At 51.4% G+C, this 17,584-nt stretch overlaps 1 protein-coding gene across 1 annotated transcript; it reads right to left on the minus strand.

Annotated features, from left to right (window-relative positions):
- Positions 1-1,312: 1,312 nt before the first annotated feature.
- Positions 1,313-16,852, minus strand: E2F1 (E2F transcription factor 1). The gene is made up of 7 exons (XM_072631281.1): positions 16,124-16,852; positions 9,595-9,685; positions 8,614-8,833; positions 7,261-7,413; positions 5,105-5,219; positions 4,066-4,294; positions 1,313-3,645 (listed from the first exon to the last, which is right to left on the minus strand). Exons 1-7 carry the CDS (start codon positions 16,376-16,378, stop codon positions 3,395-3,397), a joined length of 1,314 nt encoding a protein of 437 aa, XP_072487382.1. The 5' UTR covers positions 16,379-16,852; the 3' UTR covers positions 1,313-3,394.
- Positions 16,853-17,584: the final 732 nt, after the last annotated feature.

Raw genomic sequence — 17,584 nt, forward strand, 5'->3', positions numbered from 1 at the left:
ATCATCCAAATCCTGTCTGACACTGGGTATGTGTGCCCCTGGTCAAGTCATTTAATCTCTGGGCCTCAAACTGTTCCCAAACCAAAGTAATCTTCCTTAAGTGCAGTTCTGGCCATGGATTCCCTATCAGTCAACTGCAGTGACTTCTTATTGCCTTTAAGATAAAATCTAAACTCTTTTTTAGCTTTTAAAACCCTGCACAACTTGACCCCAATTTTTCATTATGGCCTCATTGGACATTGTTGTTAGGAGGTTTTTTTGGAACCAATCAAGTTGGTTTTCTCTGTTTCTCACCCCTGACAGTCCATCTCCAATTTCTATGCCTTTGCCTAGGCCATCCCAAATACCTTCCCTCCTTCCCCCTTCATGCCCATTTTTTTTTAAGATGCAGTCCAAGGGGGCTTAGTTTTTGGAAGAAGGTTCCTGTGCCAGATGAGACCCTGAGAAGCTGCTAACAAGCCTCCTTCCCCTAGCTTTGAAAACATAGATGTTGGTGCTTCTTTCTCTGGTATCTATTAATGTGTGGTCAGAGAGTTGGATCTGTCTGTTGATCTGTGATGTATATTGCTTACGGTCAGACAGTTGGAAGCCCTGTCTGTTGATTTTTGTTTCTCTGTTTTTATTTTCTCAAGTTCAGGGTGCTGACTTTTCCCCTGAACTAAGCGAATGATATATGTGCCTGATTAAAGTGATTGTTGACCCCTCAAAAAAAAAAAAAAAGATAAGGCTCATGAATCATCTGCATGAAGCCTTTCTGGATTCCCCCTAACTGTTGGTGCCCTCCTTCCCAAATTACCTTGTCTTTAACTATATGTTTATATTTTTAAATTTTGTATTTATGTTGTATACATATTTGCATGTACTTGTCTCCCCCGTTAGAATGTAAGCTTCCTGGGGGTAGGGATTATTTCATTCTTTATCCTTGGACTCCAAGCACCTGTCAACTGATATTAAGTGTGCATGCATATATGTGTATATGTGAAAGCTAGTCCCAGTTGGTGATATAGAAGCCTGGCCAAGCTGGGTCCCTGAAGAACAGCTTGGGGGTATGGGGCCTTACCCTACAAGGCCCAAGGCATCTCAGAGTCTAGAAGTTGGTCATTCAATAATCACATTCCCAGAGCACTTCCCTAAGAGAAGGCAGGAGCATAGCTGGGGGCTAACCCCCAAAGTGGGGGGCGGGGGAAGGAGAGAGGAGATTCTGCAGTGACCTCCACTGCCCTCTTCCTAGTCCCAGAGAAGTGATGGGTGGACAACTATCCAGTCTCCCCTCCCCATCCTGAGAAACAGATCTTACCCAAAACAACCCAAACATCATCAAAATATTTATTGAAACCAAAGCACAATAAGATACTGAGTCTGAAAGGCAAATCTGTGGCCAGGGAGAGGGCTGAGTCCTGTAAGCAGCTGGCCCATGCTGCCCCTGTCCCCACAGACCCTAAACCTTAGCCTCCTCCAGTTGAATAGGGAGCTGAGAGGATACTGGAATTTGGAGGACTGGGGAGAGGTAGGGAATCAAGGATTTGCTTCTTCCTTTTCTTTTACATAGTCTGACCCCTCCCTCTCCATGATCTCCTCTTTCTTGCTCTGCCTAGGAGATCCCCATTCCAGGGTGACCCTGGCAATCCAGACAGAGCCCTTTCTCCTCCCACCATCCAAATGGTGAAGGGGAATCTGGGAGAGTAAGGGGAGGAGAGGGAAGACTGTGACCTGAACCATGTACAGGAGTTTGGTTAGGTCGCACGGATGGGGGCTGCATCTTCAGAAGCTAGTACAAACCAGTCCAGGGCAGAAGCAGCAGAGAACTTGGGGACTAAGACTATACCTCGTCTCTGTCTCTAGCCCTCCCTCAAAAAAGAGAAAAATGCCCAAGTCAGGCTTCAGGCCAGAAGCAGAGTACGGACCTGAGGCGGCTTTAGGCCTGTTGCCAACTTTACTCTCCACCTCACATGGTAGGGGTGGGTTGAGGGGGCACAATCCCTCCATCCCACCCCAGAAGAGTCACTTCTTTGACTCTCCTGTCAACAAACATATGCCTCTTGTACTGTATCACTGCTTCCTCCACCAAACTTTGACAACCTCTGCCTCTAATCCTGGTACCCAAGCTGACTTTCCCATTATGCCCAGGTCCCAACAGTCCAGGCTCCTCCTCCAGCCTTAGAAAGCTGACCAATCACCTAGTGCAGACAATTCCCGCCTTCCTCCTCCTTTCACTAACCTATACTACTTCTCCTATAGTCTCTCTTTGCTCCTGGCCTATAACTTTCTCCTTCTTGCCATTCCCAATAAATAAATAAAATCAGACCTTGAAATACTTCTATCCTGGGGACCAAGGGTAAAGGGACAAACCCCCTTTGAACCCAGCCTGGCCCCTCTTGCTTCCTGGTTTTCTGCTCCAGGCCCCAGAGGCTGAGGAGCTCCTGTTCCTCTGCCTCTTCCTTTGGGCCTAAATGGACATGCATGAGCCACATGGGCCTCTGTTCCCCCCAAGGGATGCTGGTCCCCCAGCTCCCATTCCACCTGGGAAGTGGGGGCCAGTCATGGCCAACTTCAATAAATAAATAAGTTTGCACACACTGCGTTTTAGTAAAGCTTTGCAACAAATAACCTTTTAAGACGACAAAAGTGCTCTCTCCATGCAGCCTGGGCCCCCAGAGGGGAGGCAGCCTTTCATCCAGCACTGGCTAGCTGGCTGGCTGGCTAGGGGAAGGCCTCTGGGAGGAGGCCACTCAAGCCCTCACCCCCTGACCTCCGAGCACAGGCAAGGCTCTGAGGATGGGTCTAGGACTCGGGTCCCGGGAAGGACTGGTGGTCTCCAAGACCTACATATAGAGAAGATGAGCAAAAGTGCACTTAACGCTCCCATCACACACAAGCACCCACACCCACTGCTGGCTCCTTCCCTCCAGGGGCACTCATTGGCTTCTCTGACTTCCTAGAGTGTAGAACTCCAGCCCATAAAGGAGACCAGACATGGGAGGGGGGGAGAGGGGACAAGAGAAAGGGGAAATAAATTAGGTGGCTTTTTGTGACAAAATCAGATTACTGGGGTAGACTCCCTGGCAAGGCAGAGATCCTCTCCTGGGAAATCTTAGAAAGGATGAAGTGGGGGGAGAGGGAGATGGGCCTGGGGCTACAGCAGCATTAAGGATCTCCAGGCCCATAGGAAGGGAAAGCTGGTAATGGCCTGGGGAGGCCTAATTAAGGGATCCCAGCCTAGTGCCTGCATGTTTCCCTCCACATACAAGGACACCCATCCAGCAGCCAAGCTTCATCAGGATTTGGACCCTTTTTCAATGACTCCAGCCATCCTCCCCGCCACTGTGCTATCCCCCTCTACTCCCTGAGTCCCTTGACCTATCCTTGGGCCAGGGGAGTTTCCTGTTGTTTTGTGTCAGAAATCCAAGGGGGTGAAGTCCCCAAAGTCACAGTCAAAGAGTTCCCTAATGCCCTCTCCTTCCTCCAGGCCAAAGTGATAGTCCTGGCCCTGAGGAGGGGAGAGGCTGATGAACTCATCTGGCAGGAGACTGGAGAAATCCTCTTTCACCTGCTCCAGGAGGCTGTCCACTGACACTAGTGGAGACAGGCGTCCATCTTCTACTGAGGCTCTGAGGGAAGCTGGGCTTGCCCGGGACAGAAGGTGTTCTGGAAACAGAGGAAGCAGGGGCCTGTATTATAGGATGTCTATGCGGGGGAGGGAGGGAGGGGATGAGGCAAGGCTGCCACTTTCGCCCTGTACCCTGGCGCAAGGGGACAGCCTAGCCTGACTGAGAACTATGACACATTTGAACTGCAAAATCCCTTCCCTCCTAAATCCTACTTAGCCTCCAAACCCACTGTCCTCTTCCCACATCAGATAGACTACTAGAGCAGCCCTCATTTTGGTACTGTTGGCTAGATGTGGAGGCCTTCTGGCTAGCTACCTGTCTGAAACTACTTCCCTAGAAGAGATGGGAGGATGAGGAAACCCAGAGGGTAGGGAAGAAGTTTCTATATTCTGTGTCTCCCCCTCCCCACCCCTGCCAGAACCTCCTAAAGGCGCCCTCACATCCCTGGCCCACACACCTTGCTCATTGGTGAGCAGGGGCAAACTGCCTTCCTGTGTCGAGGTTGTGAGGGGGCTGGGGGGTGGCGGTGGCAGCTGCGGTGGAGGTGTGGGCTCCAGACTGAGGCCAGTCTCCTCAGGAGTTCCTTTAAAGGGACTCTTCACTGGACTGCACACATCAGCGCTTTCCTCAGGGCACAGGAACACATCAATGGGTCCTCGGCTACTTTTCAGAGAGATCTGGAATGCCTGGAGGTAGATTGGGAGGTTGGGTGGTTAGAGGCCCAGAGAACAGTCTCTTCTACCTGTGTTGGTTCCACAGGAGCAAACAGCCCCAGACAGAGCTAGGATTAGGGAAGGGAAGGAAGAAGCAGAAAGGGCAATTCCGAGAAATACCCTGGTCAAATGGGGCTGAGATTGCTCTGAGACCTCTCAGCTTGCTGGTACCACTTTAGAGTGGAGGCTACAGTGACTGAGGAAGAAAACCAGTGCAGGTTGACCAGTCTTTGCCTGGTTTCTAGGCCTTTCTCCACCCTGGCCACAGCCAAGAGGTAAGAGTTTAAGTACAGGGGTAGGGAACCTAGGACCTGAAGGTCACATGCTGTCCTCTAGGTTCTCAAGTGCAGCCCTTGGACTGAATCCAAACTTCATAGAACAAATCCCCTTAATAAAAAAAGTAAAACTTGGACTCAGTCTAAAGGTTGCACCCAAGGACCTAGAAGGCCACATGTGGCCTTAAGGCCATAGGTTCCTCAACCCTAGTTTAGGGTCTTCAAAGTGGACATTACCTTTCACAACATGACTAATATGGTTATGTTTTACGATTGTACATATACAACCTATATCAAATTGCTTTCTGCCTTAGGAAACAGGGAAGGAGAAAATTTGGAATTCAAAACTTTATATAAAAAGTGAATGTTAAAAATTATCTTTATATATAATTGGAAAAAAATAAAATACTATCTAGTGAGGAGAAAAAGAGTGATGGTTACCCAAGTATAGAGTAAGAAGGAGTGCTCAATGAGTCCCATTAGGTTGGGGGTGAAGGGTCAGGATTACCTCTGCTGGGTCTGCCGCCTGTAGCTGTGTCTCCGGTGGGGCCTTAATCACCATCACCATCTGCTCTGCAGGGTCTGCTATACTTCGTAGGTCTTGGCAGGTCACATAGGCTAAGGTGCACTTGAAGGTCAAGGACCACAACATCATGGCGAAAATCACTCCCCATTTTAAGCATAGAAAACTCCCTCCCAAATGACTCTCCTGCCCCTCTGAAGGGGCCCTCCAGAAGGGATGACCTAGCCTTGACCCAAACTTCTCCATTCTGTACTCTCAACGAAGCCCAAGCCAGTGCAGTCAAAAACGACCTAGATGGTAAGTTAAGAGATGCAAGTTCAACTCTTGTTTCTAATACTCACTAGCCATGCAACCTTGGAAAAGTCATAGAACCTCTACGAGCTTCTTTCTCTTCTGTAAAATGGTGGTCCTAACTCTTATCCTAGCTGCCTCACAAGAAAGCTCTAAGACTCCAATAAAATACCAGAAGCTTGAGCACTTAGCAAGTAGCTCAGGGGAACATACATAATAGACTGCATTTTAGTAAAGTACTTGACAAAATTTTCCCACAAAATTCTTGTGGATAAGTTATGAACTACGTGGTAATAGGTAGGTTGAGCGTGTGTTCGTCCTTCGTTGCCAAAGACAACCATGCCATCAGAGAAACAATGACATGACTTGCACTTGACTTTGTTTTGAGTGAGGGAGGGATGTGTAGCCTTACTTCTCCTCCTGAGCCATCTGGATCCAAAGATCGGATATTCCTCAGGATGACTGGAGATGACCCAGGATGAGGCAGTTGGGGTTAAGTAACCTGTCCAAGGTCACACAGCTAGTGAGTGTCAAGTGTCCGAGGTGAGATTTGAACTCAGGTCCTCCTGACTCCTGCACAGGTGCTCTATCCAGTGCACCACCTAGCTGCCCTAATAGGCAGGTTGGAAAGTGATTGGCTAACCAAACATAAACTAGAGGGTGGGGATATGTCCACAGGCCTCTTCTATTCAACAATGACTTTGATGATGATGTACATGTCACAGATTTGAGAATAACATGCTGTTATGTAAGGAGAGTTAAAAAGTCTGAATGACATGAGAATTCAAAAGGATCTTAACAAGTCATGGCAATGGAATGAGTTAAGTAAAATGGAATTGAATAGTAATGTTATAATCCTGCACTTGGGTGACTATCCAAGTACAGGTTGGGAGAAGCATGGCACAACAGAAATTTGTGAGGGAGAAGGCCTTGAGGACTTAAAAGGATTGTATATGATGAGGAGGTCAAACTAAAACCTAATGCAATTTATCTGAGGTGATGGGTATGGTATCCAGAGCCTAGGAGGTGAGCCCCACTCTACACTGAGACTTCCAAATTCCAGCTAGATGTAGATAATCATGTTCAGTTCTGGAAACCATATTTAGGAGGAATTGTGATAAGCTAAAAGACAGGGACTAGGAGAAGGAAAAGAATGGAGGCCAGGCTCTAGGAGGATCATTTAAAGAACTAGGGATATTTAGCCTAGAAGAAATCACACTTGGGGGAGAGGGGTGGGTAGTGGTCAATTGTTCGGTTGTTTCAGTATGTCCAACTCTTTGTGACCCCTTTTGTGGTTTTCTTGACAAAGATACTGGAGTGGTTTGCCATTTCCTTCTCTAGCTCATTTGACAGATCAGGAAATTGAGGCAGAGCTAAGTGACTTGCCCAGGGTCACACAGATAGAAAGCATCTGAGGCCAGTATTTGAGCTTAAGGAAATGAGTCTTCCTAACTACAGGCCTGGCACTATCCATTGCCCCACCTAACTGCCCTGGTAATATGATAGCTCCCTTCAAATATCTGGTAGCCAAGACTTTCCAGAAGGTAGAATTATGACTAATGGTTAGAGATTCCAGGGAAGATTTGAGGTCACTGTCAGGAAGTAATGAGAGCTATCCAGCTATGGAAGGAGCTGTCTCTGGAGATGCTAAGCTCCTCATCAGTTAAGCAGCGGCTGGAGGACTACTTGTCAAGGATGCTGCATGTGGGGGTCACCTCTCAGGCAAGGGTTGATGTCTAAGGATGCCAGATGATATCTATGGAGGTTCCCTTCTGGATATGGAGCCTCTGATTCTGAGAATGAAGCATCCAAAGCCACACCACTGCATCACTGTGACTCAACAAGGATATTGCTGATTGTCTGCATCTTCAGTGAGCAGTTTGAGCTGAACCGTGCACATCTGGATCAAGTCATCCAGCTGCCTCTCAGCCTCCTGGAGATGATGCAAGTCCTTGGCGAGCATCTGGTGCTTGCTGGTGTTGACGGCTACAGAATGGTTTCCCCTGGAAGCACGACAGGGAGAAGAAAAAGGTAGATCTGTGAGAGGGACTTCCCCTCGCTACCCTCTCTTTCTCAGAGTAGCTACTTTGGTCCTAGGCTTGAAGGGGGAGTGGTGGTGGGCAGAAGGGAGGACCATCTTGGGCTTTCTATGCTCAAGAGACTGTCTCAGTTCTTCCAACACCTCCCAGGTCTCAACAACCAGCTGTCCAGAAGGGATCCCATTAGCCCCTTCACCCCATGTGGAATTCTTTCGGTCACTGAGATAAGCAGGTGGCTCAGATGGGAGGGGGCAGCAACAGCAAAGCTGGGCTTGCCTCCACCCCACCCCACCCCTGGAATCACAGTCTTTTCTTAGAATCTACAAGGGAAGGAAAGGTGCCAAGATCCTCACTTACCCTCAACCCCTGGGTAGCCAGGCCCAGGAAGGGTTAGAGAGTCTGGGCACAACTGCTCCTTCTGCCTGCTCTTTTCGACCAGTACCCCTCAGACACAAAGCCTTGCTATGTCATTCTCCCCCTGCCCCCATGTCCTTCTCTGTCTGACCAGCTGCCTCACCCCTTCTCTTAAGTTAAGGGCTGCCCATCTGCCCTCTTCTCTGGCCTCCCCACTGCCCTTACTAGATGCTATAGCTGGAAACTTTGGGCTGGGCATGGAGACACCTAAATCCTTGTCCCTGCCCTGCCAGGGACTCAGTGTGTGACCTGAGCCAAGTCACTTTCCCTTTTTGGACTTCAGTTTCCCACGTATAAAATGAGAAAGTTAGACTTTAAGGTCTCTTCCTACTCTAAATTTCTGTTTTTGTCACTCTGTCTCCCCGCAATCAGAATCCTTCTCTCCCACCATTACCTTGATCACCATATTGATAACAACAGCTAACATTACTAGGTGTCAGGTGCTGTGCTAAGCACCTTACAAATATAACTTCACTTGGATCTTTGTAGCTTTGGGAGGTAGGTAGGTATCCCCATTTTACAGTAGAGGAAATAGAGTCACACAGAGGTGAAGTAACTTGCCCTGAGTCACACAGCTAGGAAGCGTCTGAGGCCAAATTTGAACTCAGGTCTTTCTGACTTCAGACCCAGGTCCCTGCCCTAACTAGGGGAGAGGTAGCCAGAGATGTATGGAAAGAAGAGGGATTGGGAGCCATGCCCTTCAACAGCTAGATGGAGCACTAAGTCCTCTCCTGGGACATTGGCACCTACAGCCACTGGATGTGGTTCTTGGACTTCTTGGTGATGAGCTGGATGCCCTCGAGCACGTTGGTGATGTCATAGATACGCCGTTTCTGCACCTTCAGCACCTCTGCTGCCCAGTTCAGGTCCACCACGCCATCTGTAGACTGGTTCAGCAACTCCAGGAAGCGTTTGGTAGTCAAGTTCAGTGAGGTCTCATAGCGAGACTTCTCCCCTGGGGACTTCACACCTGTTGGCAGGGACCAAGGACCCAGGCTCAGTGCCCACATCCTCCCAGGCTGATGCCACACCCTCAGGCAACAGCAGGGGCAGGGAAGATGCCTGAGGTATGATTCCCCCAGGTCTGCAGGGATGGAAAGTTGCCAAGACCAGGATCCAAAGGGCAGGAAAGGATTCTATCCCAGTTCAAGGGCTCATATACATTCTTCTTGTCTGCTCATAGATGCCACAGGACATCACCCAGGCAGGAAAGCCCCCTGTGTTGACACACCCAACCCCAGCTCTGTCACTAACCACAGAACTTCCTCCCTGAGCTGGGCAACCCAGCCCATTCCCCGACAAAGCCCCGTCTACCTCCCCCAGGGCCCAGATCATTAGGCCAGTCAATGGTGCCAGGCTCCTTTGACTGCCCCTTGCTGGAGACCCTGCTTGGCTCTCCTGTTCCAGTGCCCAGTCTACATAGGGGTGAGTGGGTGGGAGAAAAGAGCCAAGTTTTTCAGACTCCTGCCCTGTCTAGCTCTGGCTCCTCAGAGCATCAGGGTCCAATAGAAAAGGGGAATCAGAGGTTAGGAGAGAGGCCCTGGTTTGGAGGGGCTCTTTCCATCCCAAACAGCACCCATTCATGGGGAAGACAGAGAAAAAACCAGAGGCCCTGGTTGGCCCAAGTTCAGTGTGGGGACACTGGCTTCCCAGTGTCCTGAGCAGCCTAACTAGGGGGCCAGGAAGGGGGAGCTGAGCTGGAGAGTCTACTTGGGTAAGGAAGGCCCATACCTTTGCCAGGGGGTCTGGGCCTGGCCCGGGCTGGCTGGCTGCCTTCAGCTATGTACTGATGGTCTGTTTCCAAGTCCAGCTTCCTTTTTACCTGCAGCACAGGGGAGAGGAAAAAAGAGGCCTCATGAGGGACCCAAAGAGGCCCAGGAAGGGGGCTAGAAACTTGTTCTGTCAGTGTCTTAAGGGCTGGTGATAGGATTCCCCATTCTTAGAAACAACTCAGGGTCCCCGCATTGACAAAGCTGGCCCGTCTCCCCTTTAGTGGATAATCAACGATTCCCCACCTGCTCCCCTGTTCTCAAGAACTGAGGCGATCTGCTAAGAGTCCAGGGCACACTCTAAGAACTGGCCCAGGACTGGGTGGAACAGCAGGACTCCAATCTATCCTATGCCCAGTCAGATCAGCCTGGGATAACCCAGGAATCTCTGGAAAAGAGGGATGGGCATAGATATAGCCTGAGTTCTATCTCCAGTTTCTTCACTCACCCCTCCCCAACCCCCAAATGAGAAGATGGTTCTGGGACACAAGGTAGAAAGGAGTCCAGGAAATGGCCATGGAGAGCTACCGATCAACAGGTGGTTAGTAAGTGGCCCTACAGCAGGGAAGAGAGGAGGAAAGGAAGAAAAGAGAGGGGAAAAGATAGCCCCTGCCCTCAGGGAGCTCAGAGAGATCATCTTTAGCCTTAGAAAGAGGTGGGAGGTGGGACCAGGGGTGTAGGGGCCCCTTGCAGGAGGGTGAGGTAGGAAGGTTTGGTAGGCCTGTATTTCAAAAGAGGTTTTTATTTTGCAGGAAGATGACAGTCCTGGGGGAAGAACTTTGTGATCTTGGGTAAGTCACTGGCCTTTTCTGGGACTGTTTTCTCATGCATAAAATGAGGTCCCTTCCAGCTCTGAGTCTATGGTTCTTGGTAGTGTAGGACAACAGAATCAAAGGTCCCCAGTTCAAATCCCAACTCCTCTATTTCCTATGTGACTATTCTTCTCTCCTTTTTTGTTTTTAATTTACTAATGCGTAAGAAATTCTGCCCTAAATCGGATTCTGTCGGGGAGTTCTGGCCAACAAAGCTGGGACCATACCTCTCTGTGTGCACGTGGACACCAAGTTCCTATTTTGGCACTCACTCAGACAAGGAAAGACTTCCCCTATGGACATTTCCCCTGCTCTACATAAGTCCTGACAGGAATCATAGGATCATATGTTCAGGAACTGGAAGGGACCTTAGAGGTCAATCAGTCCACCTCCCTCATTTCATAGGAGAGGCAGAAGATAAGTGGCACAGTGGATAGCCTGTTACATTTGGAGTCAGAAAGACCTGAAATTCAAATCCTACCTCAAACACTCCCTACCCGGGCATGTCACTTAACCCCTCTTAGCCTCAGCTTTCTGATCTATAAAATGGGGGTGATAATATTAGCACCTACCTCACAGGGTGAGGATTAAATGAGAAAATATGTAAAGCACTTTGCAAACCTTAAAGTGCTCTATAAACACTCTCCTACTATTATTTCAGAGGAGGAAACAAAGACCCACAGGTTAAATGACTCACCCAGTGTCACAAAGAACACCTCCCCCTGTTTACTTAACACTTAGCCTTAGAATCCTGGACATGCCTCTTTTCAGAAAGGTTTTCCCAACTCCCCCCCAGGCCTCACAGCCCCTTCCCTCCTTCCAGCTCCCATAGCCCCGACAGTCTGAGTACTTCCATACAGCTTTGTATTCTTACTGCTCTAGCACCAGGCAGGGTGAGCCCAGACTCATGGATCTAGATGGGAAGGGGCCTTGGAGGCCACTTAACCCAATCCCCTGGTTTCATTTTACAAATGAGGACACTGAGGCCCAGAAGGGTGAACTGATTTGCCCATGGTGATCCAGGGAGTATCAGAGGGCCAATTTGAACCCGGGACCTCCGACCTCACAATCAGTTTTCTTTTTATCACGATACCAAGATAAAAGAGTCAGATCTGGGTTCTAATCATGCTTCTGCTAGTAACTTACTGTCACATAAACTCTCCGAGCCTCGGATAAGAATCCTTACCCAGTCTCCCTGAAAGGGGTGCTGTGAGTCTCCCCTAAGATAACAAAAGCCTTCAGAGGCAGACTCTGGATGGATGGGCTGTGAGAAGACTAGGCTATGCTCCTTGGGAGCATGAAACTGTTGATGTTCTCAGAAAGCTAAGGGATGATCTTAGTGACTGAGGCACTAGGAGAGATGGGAAGCCCCATTAAAAGGCACTGACAGTTACTGATGCCTAAAGTATTCATTAATCAAAGCCATTAATGCCATTAAAGCCAGATGAACTTCTAGGGGAAGCACAGAGGGCCAGGTGCTTCCCTCCTCAGAGCCAATACAAGGAGGGACAACACACTGGGATCTGAGCTACCCCGACCTCAGAGGGTATTCTGCACTGGGCATAGGGTGTCCACTAGGTGTTATAGTTGTTCCTACTAGTCCTGAGGCCTGACTTGGATAGCCCCAGGCGGGGATCTGCCCTGGAGCATGAGAGCACCTCCCTAAGTCACACTGTCTTCATCTGTGAAATGGGAATATTCCTAAGGCCCATGTCAGCCCTCAGAGGACATTCAGAAGTCAGTACTAGGACTGATTGTCAGGTAATGTCTGTCCCAGACAGGCAAATTTCAGCTCAACTGAAAAAAAAAATTCCTAAAAATCAGAATTCCTACAGTGAAAGAAGCTGCTTCCATTCCAGGCCTTATTACCTCATACCCAGACTACCACAGTCTCCTGTTTTTTCCTCTCCAACTCTGCCTATAAAGGCTGCCAGATTAAGTTCTGGTCATGCCACTCACTCCTCTCCTCACAAATCTTCCCATCACCTCTTAGATAAAAGTCCAAACTTCTTAGTGCAGCATTCAGAGCTCTGCCTCTTCTAGCTCCAATCTCAATATCCACCCTTATCTCCCCAGGCTCCCCTCCTTTTACTCTTCAATTCAAGCAGACAGGCTGACTTAAGGCCCCAGTTTTCTTCACTCTGGATGTATCTCACCCCTGGAAATCATTCCCTGCTCCCTTCCACTTTGCTTGTCCACCTCCTTTCCTTTCCAGAACCACTCCAAATAACCCCAGATTTCAAGGCTCCCTCTGCTCCCCAGCACACTCACAGTCCAACTCCAGGCCCTCTTTAGGTCCTTTATATACAGGGACTATATATTATGCAAGCCAGACAAAACCCCTAGAGATTCCAGCAGTAGTAATGATAATAACTCGCATTCATATGGTACTTTTAGGTTAACAAATCACTTTACATATATTATTTCATTCTGGACATGGAATCGAGAAGACTTGAATTAGAATCCTGCCTCTGACACTTATTAGCTCTGTACACAGGAGCAATTCATCTTTCTTAGTCTCTGTCCCCTCATCTGTAAAATGGGGGTAATAGTAAATGACAGAAATTATCTTTGCAAAAGCTATAGAAATGTTAGCTATTGTTAAATGGTGGTTGATGGTGATAACACCAGATCATAAGACCAACCAAACTAAGAGAGAGGACAGGGGAGTTCTGTGATCTGGGATGGCAGGAGAGGGCCAGGCATCATGGAGGGTGTGGAAGAGCTATGGCCAGGGAGCCGATGCCTGCACATGCTTCTAGGGCTGACATTCCTTACCCACAGACACAGAACAGGTTTTCCCTCTGTGCTGTGATGATGGGAGGAGGCAGGGTAGGGCAGGGCAAGAGAGAATCTGCATTGCTACACCTGAATGATATTGATTCACCTGCCAACCCTAGGACCCACAATAAAATAGTATTAAGCATGGGGGGTGGGTTCATTCCCCTGAACACCCATAATTTTCTGTTCCAGACTTCCCTCATCTCAGCAGCCACTTTTCTCTGACTGTGTGTGTCCCCCACCCACTCACCTACACCAAGGCAATCTGGGTTCTTTTGCCATGGGGCTCTAAGGCTCCTGAACCTGGGTACCCAGAAGAGGTACATAGGAGAGTTTAGTTATGGCAGAATTTATCACTAAGGCCCTAAAAGCAGCAAGAATAGAGGAAAGGGGAGGGCAAGAAGGCATCGACCTGAGCTCCAACCACAGGGGTCGCTCCAGTCTTTCCCCCAACTCCCTTTACCATCCTAGCCACAGTGTCAGTCTAGGGGCAGCGAGATGACGAAAGGAAGTAGCCACAAACAGTCGAGGTAGTTCCCTACATAAAGGCTACTAAGCAGTTGTAAGCACTGGGAGGTATGGCTTCTTCCTACCCTCCCCTTACTAGGCCCCCAAAACAGGGCAAGGAGAAAAGGGAGACATCAGAGTCCATATAGAGGCATGAGGCCCTGTGTGACAGATAAGGAAACCAGGGAAGTGACTTGGAGAGGGATAAGTAGATAAGTGGTGGAAGTTAGATTAGAACCCAGCTCCTAACCACAAATCTAACCACAAATCTAGGACTCTCTCCTCTACACTCTGATGCCTCTGTGCCACTCCCCACCACTATCAGTCCCCTGGGAATGCAGCTCCTTTTCCAGTTCAATAAGGGAAGGCAGGAAACCCATATGGCATGGACTCAGATGGGCACGAGGTAGGTCTGCAGATCATTTTTGGGATCTCCTCTCCCTGACTTACCCAGGAGAGCCAACTTAGCAGGGCACCTTATCACAGCCCACAGTGGGGGTTTGCCATATGATTTGGAGACCTTCTACGACCTCTATCCAAAAAACCACTGCAGTCTCATCTCCCTCCCCAACACACACACAGACACACACACACACACACACAGCCACACACACACTACAGCCAATCGGAATCGCTGGCTGCTGAAGAAGGGCCTAGATTTCAGGAAGTTTTCCCAACATGACTGGTGCATCTGCTGTAATTCCCTTTTCTCAACACTCCCCAGGGCCAAGACTTTTTTTAATTTTTCAGACAGGTTTTGTTTGGGGTTCGCCTCCTCCTTCTTCCAGACTACACAATCCAGTAGCCTCATCAATATCCCAGATATCCTTGGGGAAGTCCCTTGGAAAGGCCCTAGGACTCTGACTTGACCACAAAACATGTCCTAGGAATCCCAGGCCAAACCCAATCTGTACAGTTCACTGTCCCAGGTACAGAGGCCAGCTCTCCTAACTCCCCCTTTTCCCACATTAGTTCCTCTTAGGTAGGACCACCAACCTCCAGGGGTCTCAGTGCTATCAGGACCAGATACTAAGGCCAAACCCAGGGCCTGGTGTCTGGCTTCCAACAGCAGAGAGAGCTTTCTTTGGTCTCAACCCAAGGGAACCCAACCAGGTTCTACAGGTTCATAGAGAAAATGGAGGGAGGGAAGGGGGATGAGAGGGGCAGGGCAGCTGAGGTGCAGAGGGAGGGAGACTACTTGCCACAAGCAGCTCAACTGCTCCCTCTTGCCTCATTCAGCCCTTCCCCCAGCCACCCAGGCACCACACCACAGAGGCCAAGGACCAGCTCAGTCACCCGTTCCCTTCCCCTCCCCCAGGGGGCCTAGGGGAGCTGAACAAGTTCACTGAGCATTTAGACACTATGGCAACAAGCCCCTTGAAAATATGAAGGCAGGTGGAGAGGACCAACAGATGGAGGGGGCGGTGGGAGGGAGAACATCAGCTGCCACTCCAGGCTGTACCCTCATTCCCTAATGGGGGAGAGGCAGAACCCATTCCCGCCTTGCCGAGGCCTCACACAAACAGCCCACTTCAATTTTGGTCCATTTCTGGGGGCAAAGAGAGCAGAGCCGGGAAAGGCAGCGCCCACACCTGGGCACCTTTCGAGTACCCAGGGGCACTCAGCAGATGTTACAGGGGCACTGGGTGGGCAGCTGCAAGCATAGGACCCCACAGCATTCTTTCTCATCCTCCTCTTGAATCAACTATGATCTGCCCCCCCCTCCCCCCCGCCCCAAACACACACACACTCCAGCCCTGGCAAAGAGCACTCCTGTTCTACAGCGTGTAGCCACTCCTACTGACACAAACCCACCACCTCATTTTACTGCCACCGGTGATGTGGTTAATAAAACAGGACTTTGAACAGACTCAAATACTGACACCCAGGGTCCATCCTCAATCTCAGCTCTGCCCCAGGCCAAGGGCTGCCCTTCGGCAGCCAGAGTCGGGTCTCTCCACTGAGTGGAGGGGGTTGGGAGTATCTAAAGGCCAGAGCCCACCGTCCAGTGGGAGGAGAAAGCCAGCTTCCACCGCCGCCCCCCTCCTATCCAGACCCGGCCTCGGAGCACTAGGCCACGTTCTCTGAGAGGGCAAAGGTACAGAGAGTCCCCAGCGCTGTGAGGCGGCCACAGCTCAGCTCCACCCCGGAGGCAGGCGCATTGCAAGGGGGCTCCCTCTGGCGCAAACCCATCCATCTGGTACAGCCGATTAGACTCCCCTCCAGCCGTGCCCCCGCCCGCAGAGCCGCCCTCCTGGCCGTGGGATCAGCCCTGGAAAGCTGCCCAGGGCCCCTGGCGCTCGGGTCCCGCCGTGGAGATGCATGCTCACAGAGATGCCCGGGGCCGAGGCCCGCCCATGGTGCTGGGAGGGCGGGGAGTGGAGTAGTTACCGGAGGCCGGCCCAGGGCAGGCCTGGGTCCGCTGGCTCCGGGCCGGGGCGCCTGGGGCGTAGCGAACAGCAGCAACTCGGCCTCTCGGGGCCCCTCGGCGGTGACGGGGACAGCGGCGGCGCTGAGCGGGCCTTCGTCCTGGGTGGAGATGATGACGATCTGCTGCTCCAGCAGCTGCAGCCCCCCAGCCCCCAGCAGGGCCTCTAGCTCCGCCACGCACGTGCCGCCGCCGCCGCCGCTGCCGTCCAGGGCCATGGCGGCTCCGCTGGCTCGCTCGCTCCCCCGGGCACCGGCTCACATCCCAGGGACAGGGACTGGCCGGCGGGCCGGGAGGGCTGGGGCGGGGCGCGGCCCGAGGCTGGGCGGGCTTCCGCGGTCGCCTCTCGGGGCACTATCCGCTGCCGGGGGTCTCGGCACTAGAGCCTGCTCCGGATCCCAGATCCATAGTCTCCGGCTCGGCCTGGCCTGCCCGGCGAGGGCTCAGGGCCCCGGACCGGGGCTGGGGCGCGAGCTGCCGGAGGCTCCGAGAGGGCCCTGGCCCATGCGCGGTCCTGGACTCCGGGGTTCAGTAGTGATGGGATCCGTACAGACGGATGGAGCCGAGGCGGGAGACTGGAGGACAGAGCAATGCCCGGGACCGGAGCCGGGGCTGGGAGCTTGTTTTGGTCTCTCCAGCTGATCCCCGCAAAGTCCCGGACACTTTTACGCGCCAAATCCTTTTTGCCGCGAAAGGGGCACGAGCCGGGTAGCGGCGCTCCCATTGGCTGGCAGCTCCGAGATTGATACAGAGAAGCGCCGGCGCCGAGCCCTGCTATTGGTTACGGCGCGCCGGCCCCGGCCTGCGTGTCCAAGGGGGGCGGTCAGCACGTCACTCTCAGCCAATCACCGCCAGGAAAATGCGCAGGCTTTGTCCGGGAGGCGCGCCGCCGGGAAGGAACGGACTCGGAAGCTCTGGTCCTGCCCAGTTCGGCCCTGCCCAACCCCGCCCCGCCCCGTTCCAGCTGGTGATGGAACCCTCCCACAAGACCCCTTAAGTCCAGATATCCCCTACACCTCTCCTTCAGTTCCGAGAAGCCCACCCCTGCCAGGTACGCTTCCGAGATTCCCCTCACCCCCGCCTTCCCAGACCAACTCCCCAAGCGTTGCAAAGCGTCTGCCCTGCCGAGCCAGCACTTATGAAGCGCTTCCTATATGTCAGTCAGGGGCAGCGAGGCAGTGCCCTGGAGAGATCGCGGGGCCTGAAGTCGGAGAGATCTGAGTTTCTATAAGAACACCTCTTAGCTGTGTGACCCTGGGGAAGTTGCTTTGTCGCTCAGTCGTGACCCCGTAATGGGCTTCTCCTGGCAAAGATACTGGAATGGTTTGCCATTTTTACGGAGGAGAAAATGAGGCAAACGGGGTTTGCCCACGGTCACGTAGCTAGTGTCTGAGGCTTGAATTGAGGGGTCTTCTAGACTTAAG

The sequence above is a fragment of the Notamacropus eugenii genome, chromosome 1 (assembly GCF_028372415.1).
Source record: "Notamacropus eugenii isolate mMacEug1 chromosome 1, mMacEug1.pri_v2, whole genome shotgun sequence".
Taxonomy (NCBI): Eukaryota; Metazoa; Chordata; class Mammalia; order Diprotodontia; family Macropodidae; genus Notamacropus; species Notamacropus eugenii.